The sequence below is a fragment of the Haliotis cracherodii genome, unplaced genomic scaffold (genome assembly GCF_022045235.1).
Source record: "Haliotis cracherodii isolate W230 unplaced genomic scaffold, xgHalCrac1.p SCAF_13, whole genome shotgun sequence".
Lineage (NCBI taxonomy): Eukaryota > Metazoa > Mollusca > Gastropoda > Lepetellida > Haliotidae > Haliotis > Haliotis cracherodii.
The window spans coordinates 22,072,200-22,092,876 of NW_027266268.1; the positions used below are offsets into that span (position 1 = coordinate 22,072,200).

Sequence of the window (20,677 nt, forward strand, 5' to 3'; positions counted from 1 at the left end):
CAACAAACGAACAAAAACAACACTGTTTTTAACATGTCTGGACAGGTATTTGCTGGATGCAAAATATTGCATTCTAAATTCATACAAATTGACACCAGATACCAGAAAATCTCCACACAGTAAAAATCATCATTCCATCCTGTGGGATTTGTCAGATAACATTTACCCCCAGCATTCTCTTCATTAGATTCAACATGATGTTGATTGGGATAAGTGGGTTTTGTGACTTTGCCGATAATGTCATTGAACACAATCGGCCTACTACTACATTGCTCACAATGTCCAGCACAGGTTTACAGGTCACTGATATCGGCGGAAAGTCGCTAACTGCGTTGTGAAACCCCTCACTATGTCTGTGCAGGTCGTGCACCAGGAAGCTCCATCAGACTGGGCAATGCTGGGGGGAGAGGAGGTCACGAACACCATGGACGAGGACGCATACTTCTACCAGAAGTGGTAGGACAAACTTTGTATTTTCGTCCCCTTGGTACATGGGTTAGGAGTGGATTTAAACAAATATTAAATGTGTTTTATCAATTTTTGAGGGGGAAATGGTGGCTTTAATTTCAGAATTTCTATCCCCGGCCATTCATTCAAAAAGTTGTTCAAACATGGTACTTGTTGTTACCTTGCCTGTGCTTGGCTTTAATGGAATAAAACAAGGGAGTGGTAGACTCGGAGCCTGAATACCATGGTATACTGTGTCTGAGAGGGGTATTAAGATCTCAGTGGGCTATCACTATAAAACGTCATTAGTATGGACTAGCACGAGCAGATACTTTTAATTCAAAGTCTTAAATAACTTGCCTTCGATGCAACTTACTTGTTTGTATCATGTTTTGATGTAAGAAGTAGTTCTATATAAGACACTGCAAACCAATATAAGATCATCAGTATTTTCTGAAAATTCAAACTTGTAACATACTAACCTTCAGTTCTCCATATTCCTATGTGTAAGACTATAATAGCCTCTGTACAAGATACACATGGACCTGGTTTGTTGAAGGTATGACCCTATCCTGGGTAGATTTGAGGATCCCCCAACCTACGAGAGAACTGAGGAGTTGTTCAAGTACTGCAGAAGCTGCAAGCGTCTCGATGAACAGCGAAAGGTACTAATGCTTCGTATCTGCAGACCAGTCCATTGCTTAGTTCAGGGGTTCAAAGCCTGCCCAGAGGCCATCACTATAAATTAACCAAATGGAATAAAAACATTTCCTATTCACGTTAACAAGGGGGCACGGGTGGCCCAGTCATCTAAGGTGCTGCAATTCTCTTTGTAGAGTTGCATCCCTTGGGCATACCCATGCTCGTGGTAAACGTCTGAGACCTGCATACCTTCGAGCTTTCCTCCAACATTAAGCTGACACGCTGTGTTATTACTCGAACACTGTTAAAAGCAGCGTTAAACACAACTCACTCACGTTAATGAAATTGTTATTCACTGATTAAAAGACCAATAAACTCAAAGAGGAACATGTCTAGATACAATATAGTAATAGGCAGAAACCAGTGAAGATCTGGGTTAGAATAGGTCTTCAGCAATCCAGGCTTGTCATAAATGCGACTATGCTTGTCATAAGTGACGACTCTGCTTGTTGTAGAGGTGACTAATGGGATCGGGTGGTCGGGCTCACCGACATGGTTGAAGCTTGTCATCGTATCCCAACTGTATAGATCAATGCTCATGATGTCAATCACTGGATTGTCTGACTCGATTATTTATTGCTGAGTGCAGTGTTAAACAAACAAAACATGGTTTTATTGGACAGCAGTCGTTATCAGTGCAATTTTCTTGAGGAGCTCTAACGGATTAAGAAATAATGGGTAATATAGAAATTTTTACACCAGCATATGTCATACTGATTTTACGAAACTTGTGTAAGAATTCGCTCGCTCTCACTTTGGAAATACAAGAATTCTGACATGTTTCCTAAAACCAGTATGACATGCTCAGATAATAATCTCCCTACATATTTTTTGTTTGTTTATATCTAACCTCATTTGTACCTATAATTAAGACAGTGACTTGTTTCCTTCAGAGAATATCTACATCAGTTGGCGATGTGATTGAGTCAGTAGACAAGAATGTCAACCGCCTCTACTACGAGAGTGTGAAGAAGAACGACACTGAGTACAAGATTGGAGACTCTTGTTACATTCTTCCTGATGCGTTTGACTTCAACGTCAAACATGCACCTGTCAAGAAACCAAAGTCGGAAGGCAAGGTAAGAGGACTCCATCTGGTACCATTACACATCCAAGTTGTGACTTGTTGCAGGGGTTTAACTAGACCTGATCAGAGCAAGTCTAGAGCAAATGTCACTAAAAAATTCCCCTGCGTTCTATTGCTTGTTGGACGAGGCGACTCACTTTGATCTGGACATCAAGGGGTCAGGTAGTCTAGTGGTTAGAGCAATCGCTCATCATGCCAAAGACCCGGGTTGGAAGCCCGACATGGGAAGCCCATTTCTGGTGTCCCCTGCCGTGATATTGCTGGAATATTGCTTAAAGTGGCGTAAACCATGCTCGCTCGCTTGCTTGCTCACTTGCTTGCTTGGGGCCTAGCGGTTAAAGCGTTCGCTTGTCACGCCGAAGACCCAGGTTCCATTCCCGACATTTGTACAATGTGTGAAGCCCATTGTTGGTGTCCCCCGCCATGATATTGCTGGAATATTGCTAAAAGCGGCCAAAACCATACTCACTCACTCACTCACTTGCTAGCTCTCCTCACTGATAACTGCTCTTGTCTTGCTTCAGGTCGATGAGGAGTTGTACCCAGAAGCCTACAGGAAGTCGTCGTACATCAACATCAAGGGCTCCAATGAACAGTGCCCTGAGCCGTATCGTATTGGCCGCATTACACAGATCTTCTGCAAGAAAGCCGGTGGCAGCAAGCTGGTCAATCTCTCCGAAATCAAGATCAGAGTCGCAAAGATGTACAGGTGGGGACCAATATAGCAACATTTTCAGGATGAATTTGTGTCCAGATATGTCCCCATTACCTCACGCAGACTATGAGAAAGGGTATTTGGTCGTAAAAAGAGTGACCCAGTTTTCGTACCATACTCCTCAACGTAGATCTTTGAGCAAAGAAAAATAGTGACCCAGTTTTCGAAACATACTCCTCAGCGTAAATCTTTGAGCAAAGAAACAAAAAAGATGCTGTCAAAAAATATATGAATGATCAAGATGAGCCTTTTGTCAAGTATATTAGCATCCATATACAGAAGACAGGGCCTCGTCCATGAAGCAGTCTTAACACTATAAGTACAAGTGTGTGTTAATAAAGTTGGAGTAACAAATCACCTTGTTGAAGGGCACACCAATTTCTCAAATTATGCATGTCTCAAATTTAACTGAGTTCGAATCTGGAACTTAAATTAGCCCACTAACATGACAAGGTATCGTAAACTTTCATTCTCAGGAAAACTGTTTCAAATAAACGTAAGCGGAGATCAAGAGGAAGAGTTGAATTCTTGAGATTTGAGACAACACTTTTTAGTTATGTCTGTATTTAAATCATTTAAACAAAGATTCAAACACTTGAGAAATTTCCTTTGAAACAGATTGTAACTATTTATTTATGATGTTATTAGAAATTATCGATGTACCTCATAGTGTTTTGTTTGAGATGGTTATGCTGTGATGTTTATGATTTGATCAGACCAGAAAACACCCACAAAGGACTGCAGGCAACATACCACTGTGACCTGAACATGCTGTACTACACCGAGGAAGGTAGGAAATAGAGAATCATAGTCACCCTTGTGTCATTTGATATCAAATATATCAACACTCTTTGATAAACGTGGAAAAACTCTGATGCTTGCCGAGGAGTTTTACCACTTTTATCGACAAGTGTTGATCTATTGGTTATCGAGAGACACGACGGTGAGATTTAATATATCATCCAATATCATTCTTCCAACTTTTTCAGTTTGGAAACAGGAATAAGCAGTGTCTTAAGTGTAAAAAGGACTGCTAACAGCTGCAGTAGCAGAGCTGTTAGTAATGTCATTTGATTGTGACATCATGGTAACCAATGATGTCACAATGGTCTGAAAAGCATTGCTGTGCAATTTCATTGCAGCAATATCTACAATGTAGACCAAAGCGATCTCTCCTGTCGGAGCCAGTTTTGGATGATAAAACACTGATACAGTCACTTTGTTACCCCCAGTTAGGACCCTTGTTCATCACGCACTCCTCCATATATAATTACCTAACACGCAGAGAATAGGTCTTCAGCAATCCATGCTTGCCGTAAGAGGCGACTAACGGAAATGGGTGGTCAGTTTCGCCAACTTGGTTGATGCATGTCATCGTATCCCAACTGGGTGGATCAATGCTCATGATGTCAGTAACTGGATTGTCTGGCCCAGATTTGATTATAAACAGACCACAGTCATATAGCTGGAATATTTCTGAGTGCGGAGAAATAAACACTAGCTGCACCTGTTAGGCCACCCTGAGGATGTTGCTGCAGTGGTGCTGTTGCATGGACTTCGTATTGATGGTGTGTGTTGTTACAGAGGAAGTTGTCGACTTCAAGCTGGTTGAGGGGAAATGCCAGGTTGTGTATGGAGGCAACATCACCACTTCCCTTGACGACTACTTCGAGAGTGGACCAGATCGATTCTACTTTAATGAGGTAAAAATTGAAATTGTGAAATGTCATGAAATATTCAATATAATGATTAATTAAGTTTAAGTCTTGAAAGATACTTTACAATTAAGAACAGATAGAGAGATCACATTATCCCTGTTGCCTTTTGTCAGTAATGCGGATTGACCTTTGATATTTTTCATCGGTCAACTCTTCCCCCTCATCAGTGTAACCTGTGATGATGTAGCTGACATATTGCTCAGCGTGGTATAGCACCAGACTCACTCTCTTCTAAACCTGTGGAGATTTTGGGTTAGACTTGGTCCCTGGCAACCTCTACTGGCTGTAAAGTGTGACTAAATGGATCGGGTGGTCAGGCTCGGTGATGGCATGTCACTAAACCCGACGGCATGCATCACTGATCATAATATTAATCACTGGATTGTCAGATTCAATCTTGATTTTTTTACATACCGCTGTCACATAGCTTGAATATTGTTGAGTGTGGCGTTACACAATATATGCATGCGCACAACGCACACCACAAGGCCACATCATTATGAGATGTATAGTTCAGTGGTGCCCCATGCTTACTTTTGAGCTGATTTTGATCAAGTGGTCACAATGGATGACCTGGCTGATGGTTATCTCACACCGATGATCAACCGCTGTTTACTGATATACCCGTGAAGATCCGGGGTAGAATAGGTCTTCAGCAACCTATGCTTGCCTAAAAGGCGACTATGCTTGTCGTTAAAGGCGACTAACGGGATCGGGTGGTCAGGCTCGCTGACTTGGTTGATGCATGTCATCGTATTCCAATTGCATGGATCTATGCTCATGATGTCAATCACTGATTGTCTGGTCCAGACTCGATTATTTACAGACCGCTGTCATATAGCTGGAATATTGCTGAATGCGGCCTTAAACAACAAAGACAAAAGAAGTTACTAACAAACAAAGACAAAAGAAGTTACTGATATACCTTTACCAGAGGGAAACGTTGAAATGGCCACAAGTTTCTTAGAAGTATGTTGTGGAAAGCTTGTGGGATTGTGAAGCGGTTGTGGGTCAGACGGTGTGAATTAATCATGCAGTCTACCACTGCTTCTTGCATGAAGATCCAGGTAGAATAGGTCTTCAGCAACCCATACTTACCATAAAAGGCGACTAACGGGACTGGGTGGTCAGGCTCACTGACTTGGTTGATGCATATCATCGTATTCCAATTGCGTGGATCAATGCTCATGTCAATCCCTAGATTGCCTGGTCCAAACTCGATTATTTACAGACTGTCGTCATATAGCTGGAATATTGCTGAGTGCGGCGTTAAACAAACAAAACAAACGCATTCCATTTACCAGAATTGTCCAGTGAACATGGTGAAAGTGTCGCAGAAAGTTAAATGTTCATATTGTGTTCATTATTCAGTCCTACAACAGTGAGAGTAAGACATTTGAGGAGCCACCATCAAAAGCTAAACTCATGGGAGGCAAGGGAAAGGTAGGTGCACATATTACTCCTTCAAAAACTTCATCTTTTAACAAGCTGCGGCAGAATTATTCAACCCAACGTCATCCAAGAGAATAGTCATGCCCTTAAGGAGTTGCCGTGAAATTGATTTGTTTGGTCATGGTTGATTGATATATCAGACGCAGAAAAATAATCAGATTTTCATAAGCCAGAAATATCTTTGTACTCGTAATGAAAATTTAATGGCTGGTGCAGTTAACTTGACGGACCCAGACTGACCACATCGAATAAAGTTTATGACAGACTGAACATTATTTACAGGCTGTCTTTATATTGCTGTAGGGGCAGTGGTGTAGCCTAGTGGTTAAAGCGTTCGCGTGCGTGTCACACTGAAGACCCAGGTTCGATTCCCCGCATGGGTACAATGTGTGAAACCCATTTCTGGTGTCCCCCATCTTGATATTGCTTAAATATTGTTAAAAGCGGCGTAAAACTATACTCACTCACTGCTCATATTGCTGGAAATCGGGTTTCACCGAAGTGGTAAACGTCTGAGACCATCATTTTTCCTCCCACACTAAGCTGACACTCGGAGATGTACCGAATATCGCTGTGTATAAGGCAACTTTTTCATACCTAGAATTAGGGGGCTGTCAGGGGGGTTGTCGTATACACAGGGTTAAAGAGTTTTCATGTTTCTTACCCAACACAAAGACAGTACTATGAGCATGTAACTCCCGAAAAACAATGTCAACAGATACGTACTGAATTTCTGTTCAAAGCAGCATTAAGCCTAACTCACTCACTCGCTAATAGGGCGGTCGGGTAGCCTAGTGGTTAAAGCGTTTGTTTGGCACACCGAAGACCCAGGTTCAATTCCCGACATGGGTACAATGTGTGAAGCCCATTTCTGGTGTCCCCCGCCGTGATATTGCTGGAATATTGCTAAAAGCGGCATAAAATCAAACTCACTCACTCACTCGCTAATATTGCCAAGTGTGTAGTAAGCAATAAACAGACGTCATCAGTGTCTGCATCTGTTCCAGGGGAAAGGCAAGGGAAAGGGGAAAGGAAAGGGAAAGTCTGCCGCAGAAGACTCAGATCAAAAGGAGGCAGAAAATGTTCAGGTCCACCGCCTCCGAACTCTTGACGTGTTTGCTGGCTGTGGAGGTAGGTCTATTCCTTGAATTGAAAGGTTATGTTCAACGTTGTTGCCAGGTATGTCTTAAAACAATTCAAAATATATTGAATATCCAATACTATTAACACCCAATGCGAATGATAACATTTCAGTAAGTACTCAAATGAAAATGTCTGAAGCCCTGATACTGTTCGAAGGAGCATTAATCCCAATTATGTGTTTTGCAGGACTCTCTGAGGGCTTTCACCAGGCAGGTATGGCGGAGTCACGATGGGCCATAGAGAAGGAGGAGCCGGCCGCTCAGGCGTTCCGCCTCAACAACCCCGGCTGTACGGTGTTCACGGAGGACTGCAACTTGCTGCTCAAGTGGGTCATGGAGGTAGGCGATCCTTGTCCAGTTGCAGTGCCGCATTGTAAACGTGGGCTGGGGTAATTGAGAAGTGGGACGTAGGGGCTAGGGTAATTGAGAATTAGGACGTTGGGGCTAGGGTAATTGAGAAATAGGACGTTGGGGCTTGGGTCATTGAGAAGTGGGACGTCTGGGCTGGGGTCATTGAGAAGTGGGACGTAGGGGCTGGGGTCATTGAGAAGTGGGACGTAGGGGCTGGGGTCATTGAGAAGTGGGACGTCTGGGCTGGGGTCATTGAGAAGTGGGACGTAGGGGCTGGGGTCATTGAGAAGTGAGAGGTAGGGCTGGGGTAATTGGGATGAAGGGGCTGGGGTCATTGAGAAGTGGGACGTAGGGGCTGGGGTCATTGAGAAGTGGGACGTAGGGACTTGGGTAATTGAGAAGTGAGAGGTAGGGCTGGGGTAATTGGGATGAAGGGGCTGGGGTCATTGAGAAGTGGGACGTAGGGGCTGGGGTCATTGAGAAGTGGGACGTAGGGTCTGGGGTCATTGAGAAGTGGGACGTAGGGGCTGGGGTAATTGAGAAGTGGGACGTAGGGGCTGGGGTAATTGAGAAGTGTGTTGCAGGGTGACATTCCCACGTTGTTGTTTCAGGGTGAGAAGTGTGACACTCATGGCCAGCGGCTGCCCCAGAAGGGGGAGGTAGAGCTGCTGTGTGGGGGACCCCCGTGTCAGGGCTTCAGCGGCATGAACAGATTCAACTCCCGGGAATATTCCAAGTTCAAGGTACGATACTGCTGCTCAGACATGGACTTCTTCTAGCAGGCATGCCTTGAACATTCCTTCACCATATTCCTTCAGGAGATTACATGTATCATTTGGAGGTTTCTAATCTGAATTATAAGGTTCAGAGTAACCCCCCTTTGATACCAGGATCTGCTGGGATGAATTATAATGTCTGATTATAATGTTGACAGTCCACTTCCACATGAAATCCTGGTGTTAATGATTGCATCTCCGAAACTGTTTCATAACTTAATAAGTCATGGTGCACTTAACAACTGGTCATGATCTATTTGAACAATAAATGCTCATTTGTTTTGCCCCATCTTTATAACACCTACGCAACTCCTCGCTGAAGCTTTCCTCCCACATTAATCCAATTGACCCCTCTTTCAAAGTCACACAAAACAATTAAAAATAAATCCATTACTGTTTCTCCTCTATTCATTTTCTGAAGTATTCCCCTGTATTTTTTCATTAAACAATGTCTTGTCTTTCAGAACTCCCTGATCTCCTCATACCTGAGCTACTGTGACTATTATCGTCCACGGTTCTTCCTCCTGGAGAATGTTCGTAACTTTGTCAGCTTTAAACGCAGCATGGTGCTGAAACTAGCGCTGCGTTGTCTTGTCCGCATGGGGTACCAGTGCACGTTCGGCGTGCTGCAGGCGGGATGCTACGGCGTGTCACAGACCAGACGCAGGTTGGTTCACAAACAGGAGTAGCCTAGTGCTTAAAGCATTGGTTCATGATGGTGAAGGAGGCACGGGTGGCCCAGTCGTCTAAGGCGCAGCTATTCGCTATGCAGAGTTGCGTCCCTTGGGCACGCCAGAAACCTATGATTGTGGGTTCAAATTCCGGTTCGCCCCAATTATGTTTCTAGGTTTGTCAGCACCATACCCGTGCCCGTGGGTTTCACCGAAGTGGAAAACGTCTTAGACCTGCATCACTTCGGGCTTTTCTCCCACATTAAGCTGACACACCGTGATATAACTGGAATAATGTTCACTCATGATGGTGAAGGTGAGGTGAAATGGGGTTAAACCGTCTGTGTTTGTTGCCTGCTTGCCTGCTTGCTTGCTTGTATTAGTGTGATGCTGGTTTTATAGTGCTTCTGTGAGATATCATGCTGCAGTTTAACATGGATACCCCAATCAGACACAGTATACTAACTCTGAGCAGACCAGGCCTTGTCTTACCCCTCAATGCAGAGAGCCAGGTGACTGCCTCCGTGGTCTATCAGTAGAGTGTCCGGGGTTCGATCCCCTGCCACGTCATACCAAAAGATGTTAAAAGATGGTACTTGTTGTTACCCTGTCTGGCGCTCGGCATTAAGGGGCTAAAACAAGGACTAGTCGGGTCAGAGTCAGTACACTGTGTCTGAGTGGGGTATTCATGTTAAACTGCGGCATGGTATCTCAGTGGGCTAGCACTATAGTACAAACGCACGCGCTCGCGCCTGCATGTCGGTATATAAATGCAATAATTTTGATCGCTTCGTCAAACCATATTTCACCTCACCACATATCCGAGCGCCAGGCAGGGTAACGACAAGATCTATGTTTTAACGTCTTTGGCACTAGTCCTGTAGTCCTTGCCAAATTGCCTAACAGTTAAGGTATCATAAGGACTAGTAGAAATTTGCTAATTTTAAGGTCCTTGCTATATGTTATCATTATAAGGACTAGTGGACTAAAAATGATAATTTCTATTGCTGCCTGACAAGGTGGATCGTTGCTCATGATATCAATCACTGGGTTGTTTGGACCAGACTCCATTATTTACAGGCCACATCATTCAGGTGGGATATGCTGAGTCAGATGTTGAACAACACACATACTTGATGCCTACGAAAGAGGATCAGTTCGATCATACTGATTGCGTGTGCACAAGATTCCGGGGTAGAATAGGTCTTCAGCAACCCATGCTTGCCGTAAAAGGTGACCATGCTTGTCGTAAAAGGCAACTGACGGGATCGGGTGGTCAGGCTCGCTGACTTGTTTGAGGCATGTCATCGATCCCAATTGCGTGGATCGATGCTCATGATATGAATCACTGGATTGTCTGGTCCAGACTTGATTATTTACAGACCGCCGTCATATAGCTGGAATATTGCTGAGTGCGGCGTTAAACAACAAACCAACCAAATCATTGTGCACAAATAACATGGATTGGTGATCATGCTGTCACTAGTTTGTCTTGCTCAGACTTGATTATGTACGGGGCGGTCGGGTAGCCTAGTGGCAAAAGTGTTCACTCGTCACCCCGAAGACCCGGGTTCCATACCCGACATGGGTACAATGTTTGAAGCCCATTTCTGGTGTCCCCTGCCGTGATATTGCTGGAATATTGCTAAAAGCGGCGTAAAACCATACTCACTCACTCACTCACTTGATTATGTACAGACAACCAAAACATCACTGGAATATTGCTGACTACAGCGTTTAACAAAATACCATTGTCACTTAGTCACTTTTCTACTAGTCCTTATGATACCTTAATATGTGACCCACGGGCACGGGTATGGTGCTGACAAACCTAGAAGCATAACTGGGGTGAACTGGGATTCGAACACACAATCAAAGGGACACAACTCTGCACAGCGAATTGCATCGCTTTAGACGACTGAACCACCCGTGCTCCTCAAAGGCTCTTAGTTTGGCTTCTCAGATAAATCCCTGCATCAGCGCAAGTGCAGTGATGGTGAGCAAGCAATGATTTTTTACAGCATTTGTAGATGGGGATTCCAGGTTAGAACAACAAAATACCATTGTCACTTAGTCAACACTGTTGAATTGCCTGTGCAGTGATCACTGGAGGATTGATCGGGCCAACTTCAGTTCAGTAGGGAAGCACCTGAGCCCTGTAATGGCATCAATGATCATAATAATGGTGCTGAATGTTTAAATATTGAAATGATACATAGATTTAAGAATATGTGTTTGCCTTCACAGAGCCATCATCCTGGCTGCGGCCCCCGGGGAGAAACTACCGTTCTACCCCGAGCCTCTCCACACCTTCACCCGAAGAGCCATGCAGTTGTCCGTCGCTGTAGACGACAAAAAGGTAGCGATACTACGTCTACTTCAGATCAAAAGTCACCATCACAGGGATTTATCTAGACTTGCTTTGAGGCCAATTTTAAGGCCCATGCCTGCAACAACTGATAGTTCCTATTTCATGTAAACATAGTTACAACATGACCCAAAATCATGAAAATGAAGAAGAGGTCTAATTTTAGATTGTTGTATTGAGTGCAGTGTTACAATGCAATGTTAAAATGCCTCTGCAAGTAATAACATATTATTTTTCCAAATTTGCCTGCCAAAGGCTATTAGTGGGTGAGTTGGGTTTACCAACGCTTTTAACAGTATTCCAGTTATATCAGCGTGTCAGCTTAATGTGGGAGGAAAGCCTGAAGTGATGCAGGTTTACCACTTCGGTGAGACCCACGGGCACGGGTATGGTGCTGACAAACCTAGAAGCATAACTGGGGTGAACTGGGATTCGAACACACAATCAAAGGGACACAACTCTGCACAGCGAATTGCATCGCTTTAGACGACTGAACCACCCGTGCTCCTCAAAGGCTCTTAGTTTGGCTTCTCAGATAAATCCCTGCATCAGCGCAAGTGCAGTGATGGTGAGCAAGCAATGATTTTTTACAGCATTTGTAGATGGGGATTCCAGGTTAGAACACGTCCCCAGCAGCCTATGCGTGTCATACAAGGGGACTAAGTGGATCGGGTAGTCTGATTCGGTGACGAGGTTGACTGTGTCTTACCCCAAACGACCTGTGATTTTCGAAGAGTCGCATTTTTTATTTATTTGCAGGCTGCTATCATAAAGTAGAAATTCTGCTATCATATAGTTGGAGTGTCTTGTTAAGCAAAAAACAGATGTGTAAATCGCCATTGTTTGGAACTCGTCAAATTAGCATGACACAACTCATGACCTTGATTTTATTGTGTGTTGCAGTTTAACTCCAACATCACCCGAGTAACATCAACACCATTCCGCACAATCACCGTGAAGGACACCATGTCCGACCTCCCAGAGATCCGCAACGGAGCCAAGGCCGAGGAGATCAGCTACAAAGGCGACCCACAAACACACTTCCAGAAAATGGTACTTGTGAATTAGTAACAGGGAATCGAAACCGGGTTTTCGGCATGACGAGCGAACACTTTAACCACTAGGCTACCCGACCGCCTCGGATAAGTGATGAGGAAGCACTATAAGAATACAAACATCATCCTTGTGATACTCTTGTAATGTGATCAGATGATAATGTTTAGGTCTTAGACATACCCAAGGATAACTTACTTATCTACTATTCCTACGTTTTTGTTTACCCCACTTCCCTGATGAAAAAGTCATCACAACAACGTGAAGCTGTTGTGTATATTGTTGACTGTAGTCACTCAACGTTGACACTAATATCTGTAAACTCTTCGCTGTAGTCATTCAACATTGCCTGTAATACCTGAACACTCTTTGCTGTGGTCATTCAACATTGCCTGTTATACCTGAACACTCATTGGTGTAGTAACTCAACATTGCATGTATTACCTGAACACTCATCGCTGTAGTCATTCAACATTGCCTGTTATACCTGAACACTCATCACTGTAGTCATTCAACATTGCCTGTTATACCTGAACACTCTTCGCTGTAGTCATTCAACATTGCCAGTATTACCTGAACACCCTTTACTGTAGTCACTCATCGTTGCCAGTATTACCTGAACACCCTTTACTGTAGTCATTCAACGTTGCCAGTATTACCCGAACACTCTTTGCTGTAGTCATTCAACGTTGCCAGTATTACCTGAATACCCTTTACTGTAGTCATTCAACGTTGCCAGTATTACCCAAACACTATTTGCTGAAGTCATTAAACGTTGCCAGTATTACCCGAACACCCTTTACTGTAGTCATTCAACGTTGCCAGTATTACCTGAACACCCTTTACTGTAGTCATTCAACGTTGCCAGTATTACCCGAACACACTTTGCTGTAGTCACTCATCACTGCCAGTAATACCTGAACACTCTTCACCGACCCCTATTAAGACCTGAACACTGTTTTGTGTTTTAGATCCGTGGCAAGCAGCACCAGCCAATTCTGCGAGACCATGTGTGTAAGGAAATGAGTGCACTAGTCCACGCCCGCATGCAGCACATACCCCTGGCCCCAGGGTCCGACTGGCGGGATCTGCCCAACCTGGAAGTCAGGCTGTCGGATGGAAACAAGACAAAGAAACTGTAAGCTGGATTCAAGAGATTCAGACTCAGATATTTGACAGTGGTCGATCGTCTGGCCATTTTCTGTCACGATGTCACAACACTTGAAATTGCATTACGATTACGGTCTCATTATAATCTACTCAGTAGGGGTGACTATTGGTCTGGAAGTCACTATTGCGATAACTATTGATATTGAAAAAAAACATTGTGATAACTATTGAAAGTGCAAGCAACTATTGCGATAAATATCAAAGTTTTCAGTGTATCATTTTAGATGGATTTTTGGAGTTTAATTAAACCTTGGAACTGAAGTTTCCTTTGAATGTGATAAGCATAACAACAAATAATAAGTAAAGTTTGAGATATGACTGATTTGTTTTTTCTTTACCCTAATAATGTAAGACAAAGAAATTCCACATTACCATGTGTAAATTACTAACTCTCATGATCAAAAGAAAAACAAATTTGAACAGCATTGCATGTATTTTAAATACTATCGATATTCGTAACTGAAATCGATACATTTGATCGGAAACTGATTTATCAATCGATTTATTGACTTTAAGTGCTTACCAATAGCAATATATCAATGTTTCGATTTATCATGACACCCCTACTATTCAGTCACTGTTTCCTAGATCACTGGTCCTGTGGAAACCTGGGTTAGAATACGTCCCTTTTTTCCCCCATGCTCGTAAGAGCCAACTCAAAAGTTGATCAGGCTGTGGGACTATTAAAATTGTGGTTAAAAACTACCTTTGCATGGATCATTGCTCATGATTTCAGTCACTGGGTTGCCTTGTGCATTCTTTTGTACAGGCTGATCTAGCTAGAATGTGCTGACTGGCATTAAACAACATTCACTCACTCGTCCTCATATGTTAGCTGCAAATTATCAGGTCCTAGTCTGGAGAACCAGTCGCCCCATCTTTCATGTCCTCAAGCTCACTACTTTAGAGGACATAAGGTTTGTAAATCCGGCTTGGGTCCATGCAGGTAGCAAACATACTGTAAGTCCCCATGGACCCTAGCATGGCGATTTACCTTCAGCTGCTGACGATCTATAGCCCTTTTTTATTATGTATTGTTACATACAGTGGTATCTTTTTATTTTTGTATGTTAGTTTTAAATATTAATCTGTGATAATCTAGTTGTTTAATGTACTACTTCTCGTCAAATATGGCGGAAATATTGCTGGTGTGGCATTAAATATTAACTCACTCATCCAGATCTGGCAGGACTGGGGGATTTGCAGGTATGCGGCCAACTCACTGTAACAGTCAATTAATTACAGGTGGCACAGGGTCCCCTGATTGTGGGTTCATTTGCATCATACCCATCTACTATGGGTCTTTCCCTCAACATCAAACTTGCTTGCGGCCCGTGAAGATCCGAAGTAGAATAGGTCTTCAGCAACCAATGCTTGCTGTAAAAGGCGACTATGCTTGTCGTAAAAGGCGACTAACGGGATCGGGTGGTCAGGCTCGCTGACTTGGTTGATGCATGTCATCGATCCCAATTGCGTAGATTGATGCTCATGATATCAGTCACAGAATATATGAAGTACAACACACACCAAAACGCATGCACTTATTTGCAGATTGTACGGCAACGATGACAGACCACTTGGCTTTCCTTCCACATCAAACATCACTAAATCGCTCGCTTGCTATAAGGGGATTTTACAATAAGATATGATCTTATTTGCAGATTGTACAGCCACATGACAGACAATGGGCTTTCCTTCCACATTAAACATCACTAATTCACTCGCTCGCTATAAGGGGATTTTACAATAAGATATGATCTTATTTGCAGATTGTACAGCCACATGACAGACAATGGGCTTTCCTTCCACATGAAACATCACTAAATCGCTCGCTTGCTATAAGGGGATTTTACAATAAGATATGATCTTATTTGCAGATTGTACAGCCACAATGATAAGCGCAACGGCAAGGGGCCAAAGGGAATGTTGAGGGGGGTGTGCACCTGCGCGGAAGGGAAGCAGGGGTGCGACACAATGGACAGGCAGTTCAACACTCTCATCCCCTGGTGCTTGCCCCACACTGGCAACCGACACAACAACTGGTCCGGACTGTACGGCCGCCTGGAGTGGGATGGATTCTTCAGCACAACAGTCACCAACCCAGAGCCTATGGGCAAACAGGCGAGTTCATGTTCATGTTCACACAATGACTGACTTAAGCTGTGTCCAGGGGTCATTGAGGTTTGGTGCTGTTGTATTGAATCTAGGGATCCCTAAATGTTCAACTTTTAACCTAAGGGCTGCGACAAGGGCCTGTAATCTTTCAGTTCAACACTATTGGCGTATGTTGAAGTAGATTACATAGGGATTGCTGAAGTAAGTCAGTCGTAAAGGCCATTATCTCAGATTATATCAAGGAAAGAAATTTACAGGGTAAATTGAATAGCCAAAATAATTGTGCTGGAGCAATTAATCCAATAATCAGTCAATAATCAGTCAAACAGACACAACCAATCACACACAACCATCATCTATGTAAGCATATCATTGCTTACATCCTCCTGTAACAAACAGACACATCCAATCACACACAACCATCATCTATGTAAGCATATCACTGCCAAGATCCTCCTGTAGGAAACAGACAACCAATCACACACAACACAACTCCTGTAACACTGGATCCTGTTTCACACTTTATGACATGGCTGATTGCGTGTCATCAGCCCAATGAAGATCAGGGTTAGAATTGGTCTTTATCATCCCATGCTTGTCATTAGAGGCGACATTCTGTGATTATCGATCTGATCATACATAATCAACAAAACAAAATCTTTAAGTCCTTGAAAATATCAATATGACAGTAATTGATTATTGAACTATGATCGTACTTAATCGACAGAACAAATGCTTTAGGAACTGAAAATATTGGCAACATATATACCTTTGTAATATTATTTCAATAAGCACTGCAATGGTTGTGTCTTTAGGAAACGGACGTTCATGTTATTGGATGCATACACCATTTAAGTAATCTGGGCCCTGCTATAGATCTGATAAATATTCATAAAACGCAATGTATGTCATGCCTGATGGTTTGATTTGGGGACATGTTACGTACGTATCAATGAAAGTTGTCATGCCCTGTAAAAAGACCACCAGCTATCCTGGCTTCGATTCTTGTTTAACAACATTTTTAAAACCAAATTAAAACATTTTCCATATGTTGGATGTTATGCGTTCCCTTCTGGCTGGCTGCTGTTTCTTGGTTGCTGACATTCCTGTTTCAATGGGGGGCACGGGGGGCCTAGTCGTCTAAGGCTCCGCCTTTTGCTGTGCAGAGTTGTGTCCCTTGGGCACGCCATAAACCTATGATTGTGGGTTCTAATCCCGGTTCGCCCTGATTATGTTTCTAGGTTTGTCAGCACCATAACCGTGCTCGTGGGTTTCACCGAAGTGGTAAACGTCTGAGACTCGCATCACTTCGGCTTTCCTCCCACATTAAGCTGACACGCCGTGATATAACTGTAATACAGTAATACTGTTAAAAGCGGCGTTAAACCCAACTCACTCACTCATTCCTGTTTCAATGATGACCTTTGTTACCCCAGGGCCGAGTGCTCCACCCTGAGCAGCATCGTGTGGTCAGCGTGCGGGAGTGTGCCAGGTCACAAGGCTTCCCCGACACATACAGATTCTTCGGCACAATCCTGGACAAGCATAGACAAGTAAGCACAGCGGAAAATATTTTACATGTTATAAAAATAATAGGCACTGGTGTTTCATTGTGTACCGTTCAACTTACTGTTGGTCCTGTGAAGATCAGGGTAGAATCGGTCTTCAGCAACCCATGCTTGCTGTAAAAGGCGACAATGCTTGTCGTAAGAGGTGACTAACGTGATCGGAGGGTCAGGCTGACCTCGTTAATGCATGTCATCATATCCCAATTGTAATACTCATGAAGTCAATCACTGGACTGTCAGGTCCAGACTCGATTATGTACAGACCACTGTCGTAAGCTGGAATATTGCTGAATGCAGCGTTAAACAACAAATAAAACCAAACAAAACACTCATTCGACTTCCTCCATGGTCTAGTGGATTGTGTCTGCCTGGTTGCATCATACAAAAAGACGTTAAAAGATGGCACTTATTGTTACCTTGCCTGATGCCTAGCAGTCAGTGTTATGTGTCTTGAGTGAAGTATCAATGTTAAACTCAGTGGGTCCAGACTAGTACGCACATGCACGCAGGTAAATAGTCTGGAAAGGGGCGTTAACCCAATATTACATTATGTGATATAACTTCACCTCCCTTACTCGCTCATTCATGTTTCAGGTTGGCAATGCAGTGCCGCCTCCCATGGCCAGGGAAATCGGTCGCGAAATCAAGAAATGTCTTGTATGGAAAACGCAGCAGGAGAAAAGCCAGAGTAAGGTGGAAGACATCGAGATGGAGGAGAAACCGGAAACAGCAGCAGAAGTTCCCAAAGTAGAATCCCCTATCAAAGCCGGGTCTTCGAGATGCTAGTCAGAAACAAGAAGTACATTTGACTGAACATATCCCACGGTGACGCATTGGTCAGTTTAATTTGGCACTGATTCCTGGTGCCGTCAGGGCACGTAGCTCTGTAGAAGTGGATGCCAACTCGCATGCTGATGACGAGAAAATCTTATTGGCCATGTAAAGTGCTCTGTGTGCTTGTGTAATTGAGTTGGTACACAATTCAAATTAATGATGTGACCAGGGCCCCGTTCCACAAAGCGATCTTAGTGCTACAATGATCGTTTCCTATGTTAAAGTATGGGACTTACAATCACCTCAGTGCTAAGATCACTTCGAGGAACGGGGCCCTGAACCTCGGGAGGACAATCAATCCTGGGCATTATGGGAAAGGAACAGTCAGTAACAAACATGACAAATAGGATGAACAGCAAAATTCTGTTTCAAATGACAGGGATTATCAATGTTCTCGAAGCTTTTTTGATGCGGAGTTGGTTCCCTCAGCTATTTGGTCCCAAGAATAAAGGGCTCTAATCACAGAATCACCCTCGTGATCATTGGTCTGATAAACGTCTGACCTGTATTTAGGGCTGACACTCTAGACATCAAATACTGTCCTTAAACACAACTTGTGATCTGATATGGTATTTAAAAATAATTTGTGATAATGAAGGCTTTGAAAGTAATTGAGTTTAATTGTGCAGAATGTCTTTTCTCTTTTACAAGGAACATTGCATTAGCTTATCGAGACTGAGACATTCTATTCATCACGTTGTCCTCACAAGTGAGGTGTGTGCAAAAATTTGTTTTTATCGAACTTGACTACAACTTTTAAGTGTTGACTGTGTATCATAGTGAAAAAGGTTTGACAGCTACAGCATTATTCACTCAGCATGCTCAGTTGTTAACCTACAATGTTGGATCTACCTCTTGTGTTAAACCATTAATGCATCTGTATGTACAGCTCATCTTATGTCATTTTCATGTCTTTGTTTATATACATTAGCAGTCTCTGAGGGGTGACACATTGATCTCATTTGCTGCAAGTTGTAGTCCAGAGTTGCCTCCCTTAGCTGTGTCAGGATATGCTAGTTCAGAACCCATTTTTGTCATGATTGTGATAATCAGTCTGTCAGCTTATACTTTTCTGGGTTTCACATAAATGGTTAAAAGTCTACGACTTACATCACTTTAGACTTCTTCCTAAATATCTTAATCCTTCAGCTGAATTCAGTTGGTATCAGTATTCAAAAAGAATCTCTTTTATATTGAAGCAAGGTGAATTCCAGGGACCACATGGTATTGGCACTACAACTGCATGTATCTGAAACGTGTGATGTACTTATGATACTGACAGAGGTTAGCATATGCAGAGAAATGTGCCCTGGAAAAATGCAGTTGGGTTGATGACACAAATTTAGTTTGCTTCATTATTTAGTTGCTGCTAATTGCAACTGATATGCATGACAGCAGCTTGCACCATTTGGATAATAATGGAATGAAACTAGCTACGACAGTGATTAAAGGCACTCTAACGGACAGCATGGAATCCTTCAGAGACTGGATTTTTACTCATCAAAAAATTAAAGATCTTTTTAGTATGTTTAAATCAATGAAAAAAAGTTATTTCAAAGACATAAGTAAAAAAAGGAAAAATATTTCAGATATTTAACTTTTAGCTATTTTATTGTAAATAGAACCCCTGCACCATGATTTTTAAGTTTAGTGGCATAAACACTCATGGTCTTGTGTACTGTATAAAAACATCAAGACTTGTCTAAAGAACAATTGTAAATAAACTCAAATGTATTTGATGTTCATAGTGCTCTGTTCTTCAGATTCTTCGTTTTCAAATGATTTTATTTCTAGTGCATTTAAAATTCATTTCTGTCAAATTCTATACATATGTATATTTAAAGCATCTTGTTCATTTACCATGTTTAATTTTAGTACAAAAGTGATATATATATTTTTACAGTGTTTGAAATGCATTGGTTTCATACGTCAGCATGACAGTACCGATATGCAGAACAAAAATACGTTTTCTAAATTTGCTGAAGACAAATATTGTTTGGTATCATTGGAAAGATTCGAATGTCTTGACATGAAATTATACTTGTACATTCTTATCTAACTTGTTCTGTAATAAACTACATACTCTTATTTCATGGACTGTTGATTTTCTTCCTACAGGTGTCAAACCAGCGTTAGAAATTGGCACTAGTCCTATTGTCCATGCCAAACTGCCCAATAGTTAAGGTATCATAAGGACTAGTAGAAATTTGCCCTTTTAAGGTTTTTGTTATATATTATTATAAGGACTAGTGGTCTGAAACCGTTAGTTTCTAACGCTGCAAAAGTCTTGAACTCAAAGACAGAAGAGTCACTTCTTTGAACTGGTTAAAAGTAAACTTGTGTTGCCCAAATTGTTTTATTGCTAAATTTAAGTGTGAAAAATTGCATAGCATACCACTGTTTTGCCACCCTATCACTAAATATGTTTCTCTATAGCAGCAGATATGCCTTGATATATAATACAGACACCTGCCAGAACCTCAGCAGAATCTTTTCAGATTTGAGATT

The 20,677-nt window shown here is 42.5% G+C and overlaps 1 protein-coding gene across 1 annotated transcript in view; it reads left to right on the forward strand.

Annotated features, from left to right (window-relative positions):
- LOC139459763 (DNA (cytosine-5)-methyltransferase 1-like) overlaps positions 1-20,150 on the forward strand; it is a 44,481-nt gene extending 24,331 nt beyond the window's left edge. Inside the window, exons 20-36 of the mRNA XM_071241424.1 lie at positions 362-456; positions 1,007-1,112; positions 2,043-2,228; positions 2,761-2,945; positions 3,668-3,741; positions 4,536-4,654; positions 6,041-6,112; positions 7,129-7,252; positions 7,451-7,602; positions 8,226-8,357; positions 8,855-9,057; positions 11,309-11,420; positions 12,333-12,482; positions 13,454-13,620; positions 15,530-15,773; positions 17,204-17,320; positions 17,930-20,150. Of these exons, the coding sequence (XP_071097525.1) occupies positions 362-456; positions 1,007-1,112; positions 2,043-2,228; positions 2,761-2,945; positions 3,668-3,741; positions 4,536-4,654; positions 6,041-6,112; positions 7,129-7,252; positions 7,451-7,602; positions 8,226-8,357; positions 8,855-9,057; positions 11,309-11,420; positions 12,333-12,482; positions 13,454-13,620; positions 15,530-15,773; positions 17,204-17,320; positions 17,930-18,121 (2,430 nt within the window). The 3' untranslated portion in view covers positions 18,122-20,150. The remainder of the gene's footprint in view (positions 1-361; positions 457-1,006; positions 1,113-2,042; positions 2,229-2,760; positions 2,946-3,667; positions 3,742-4,535; positions 4,655-6,040; positions 6,113-7,128; positions 7,253-7,450; positions 7,603-8,225; positions 8,358-8,854; positions 9,058-11,308; positions 11,421-12,332; positions 12,483-13,453; positions 13,621-15,529; positions 15,774-17,203; positions 17,321-17,929) is intronic.
- The last annotated feature ends 527 nt before the right edge of the window (positions 20,151-20,677 follow it).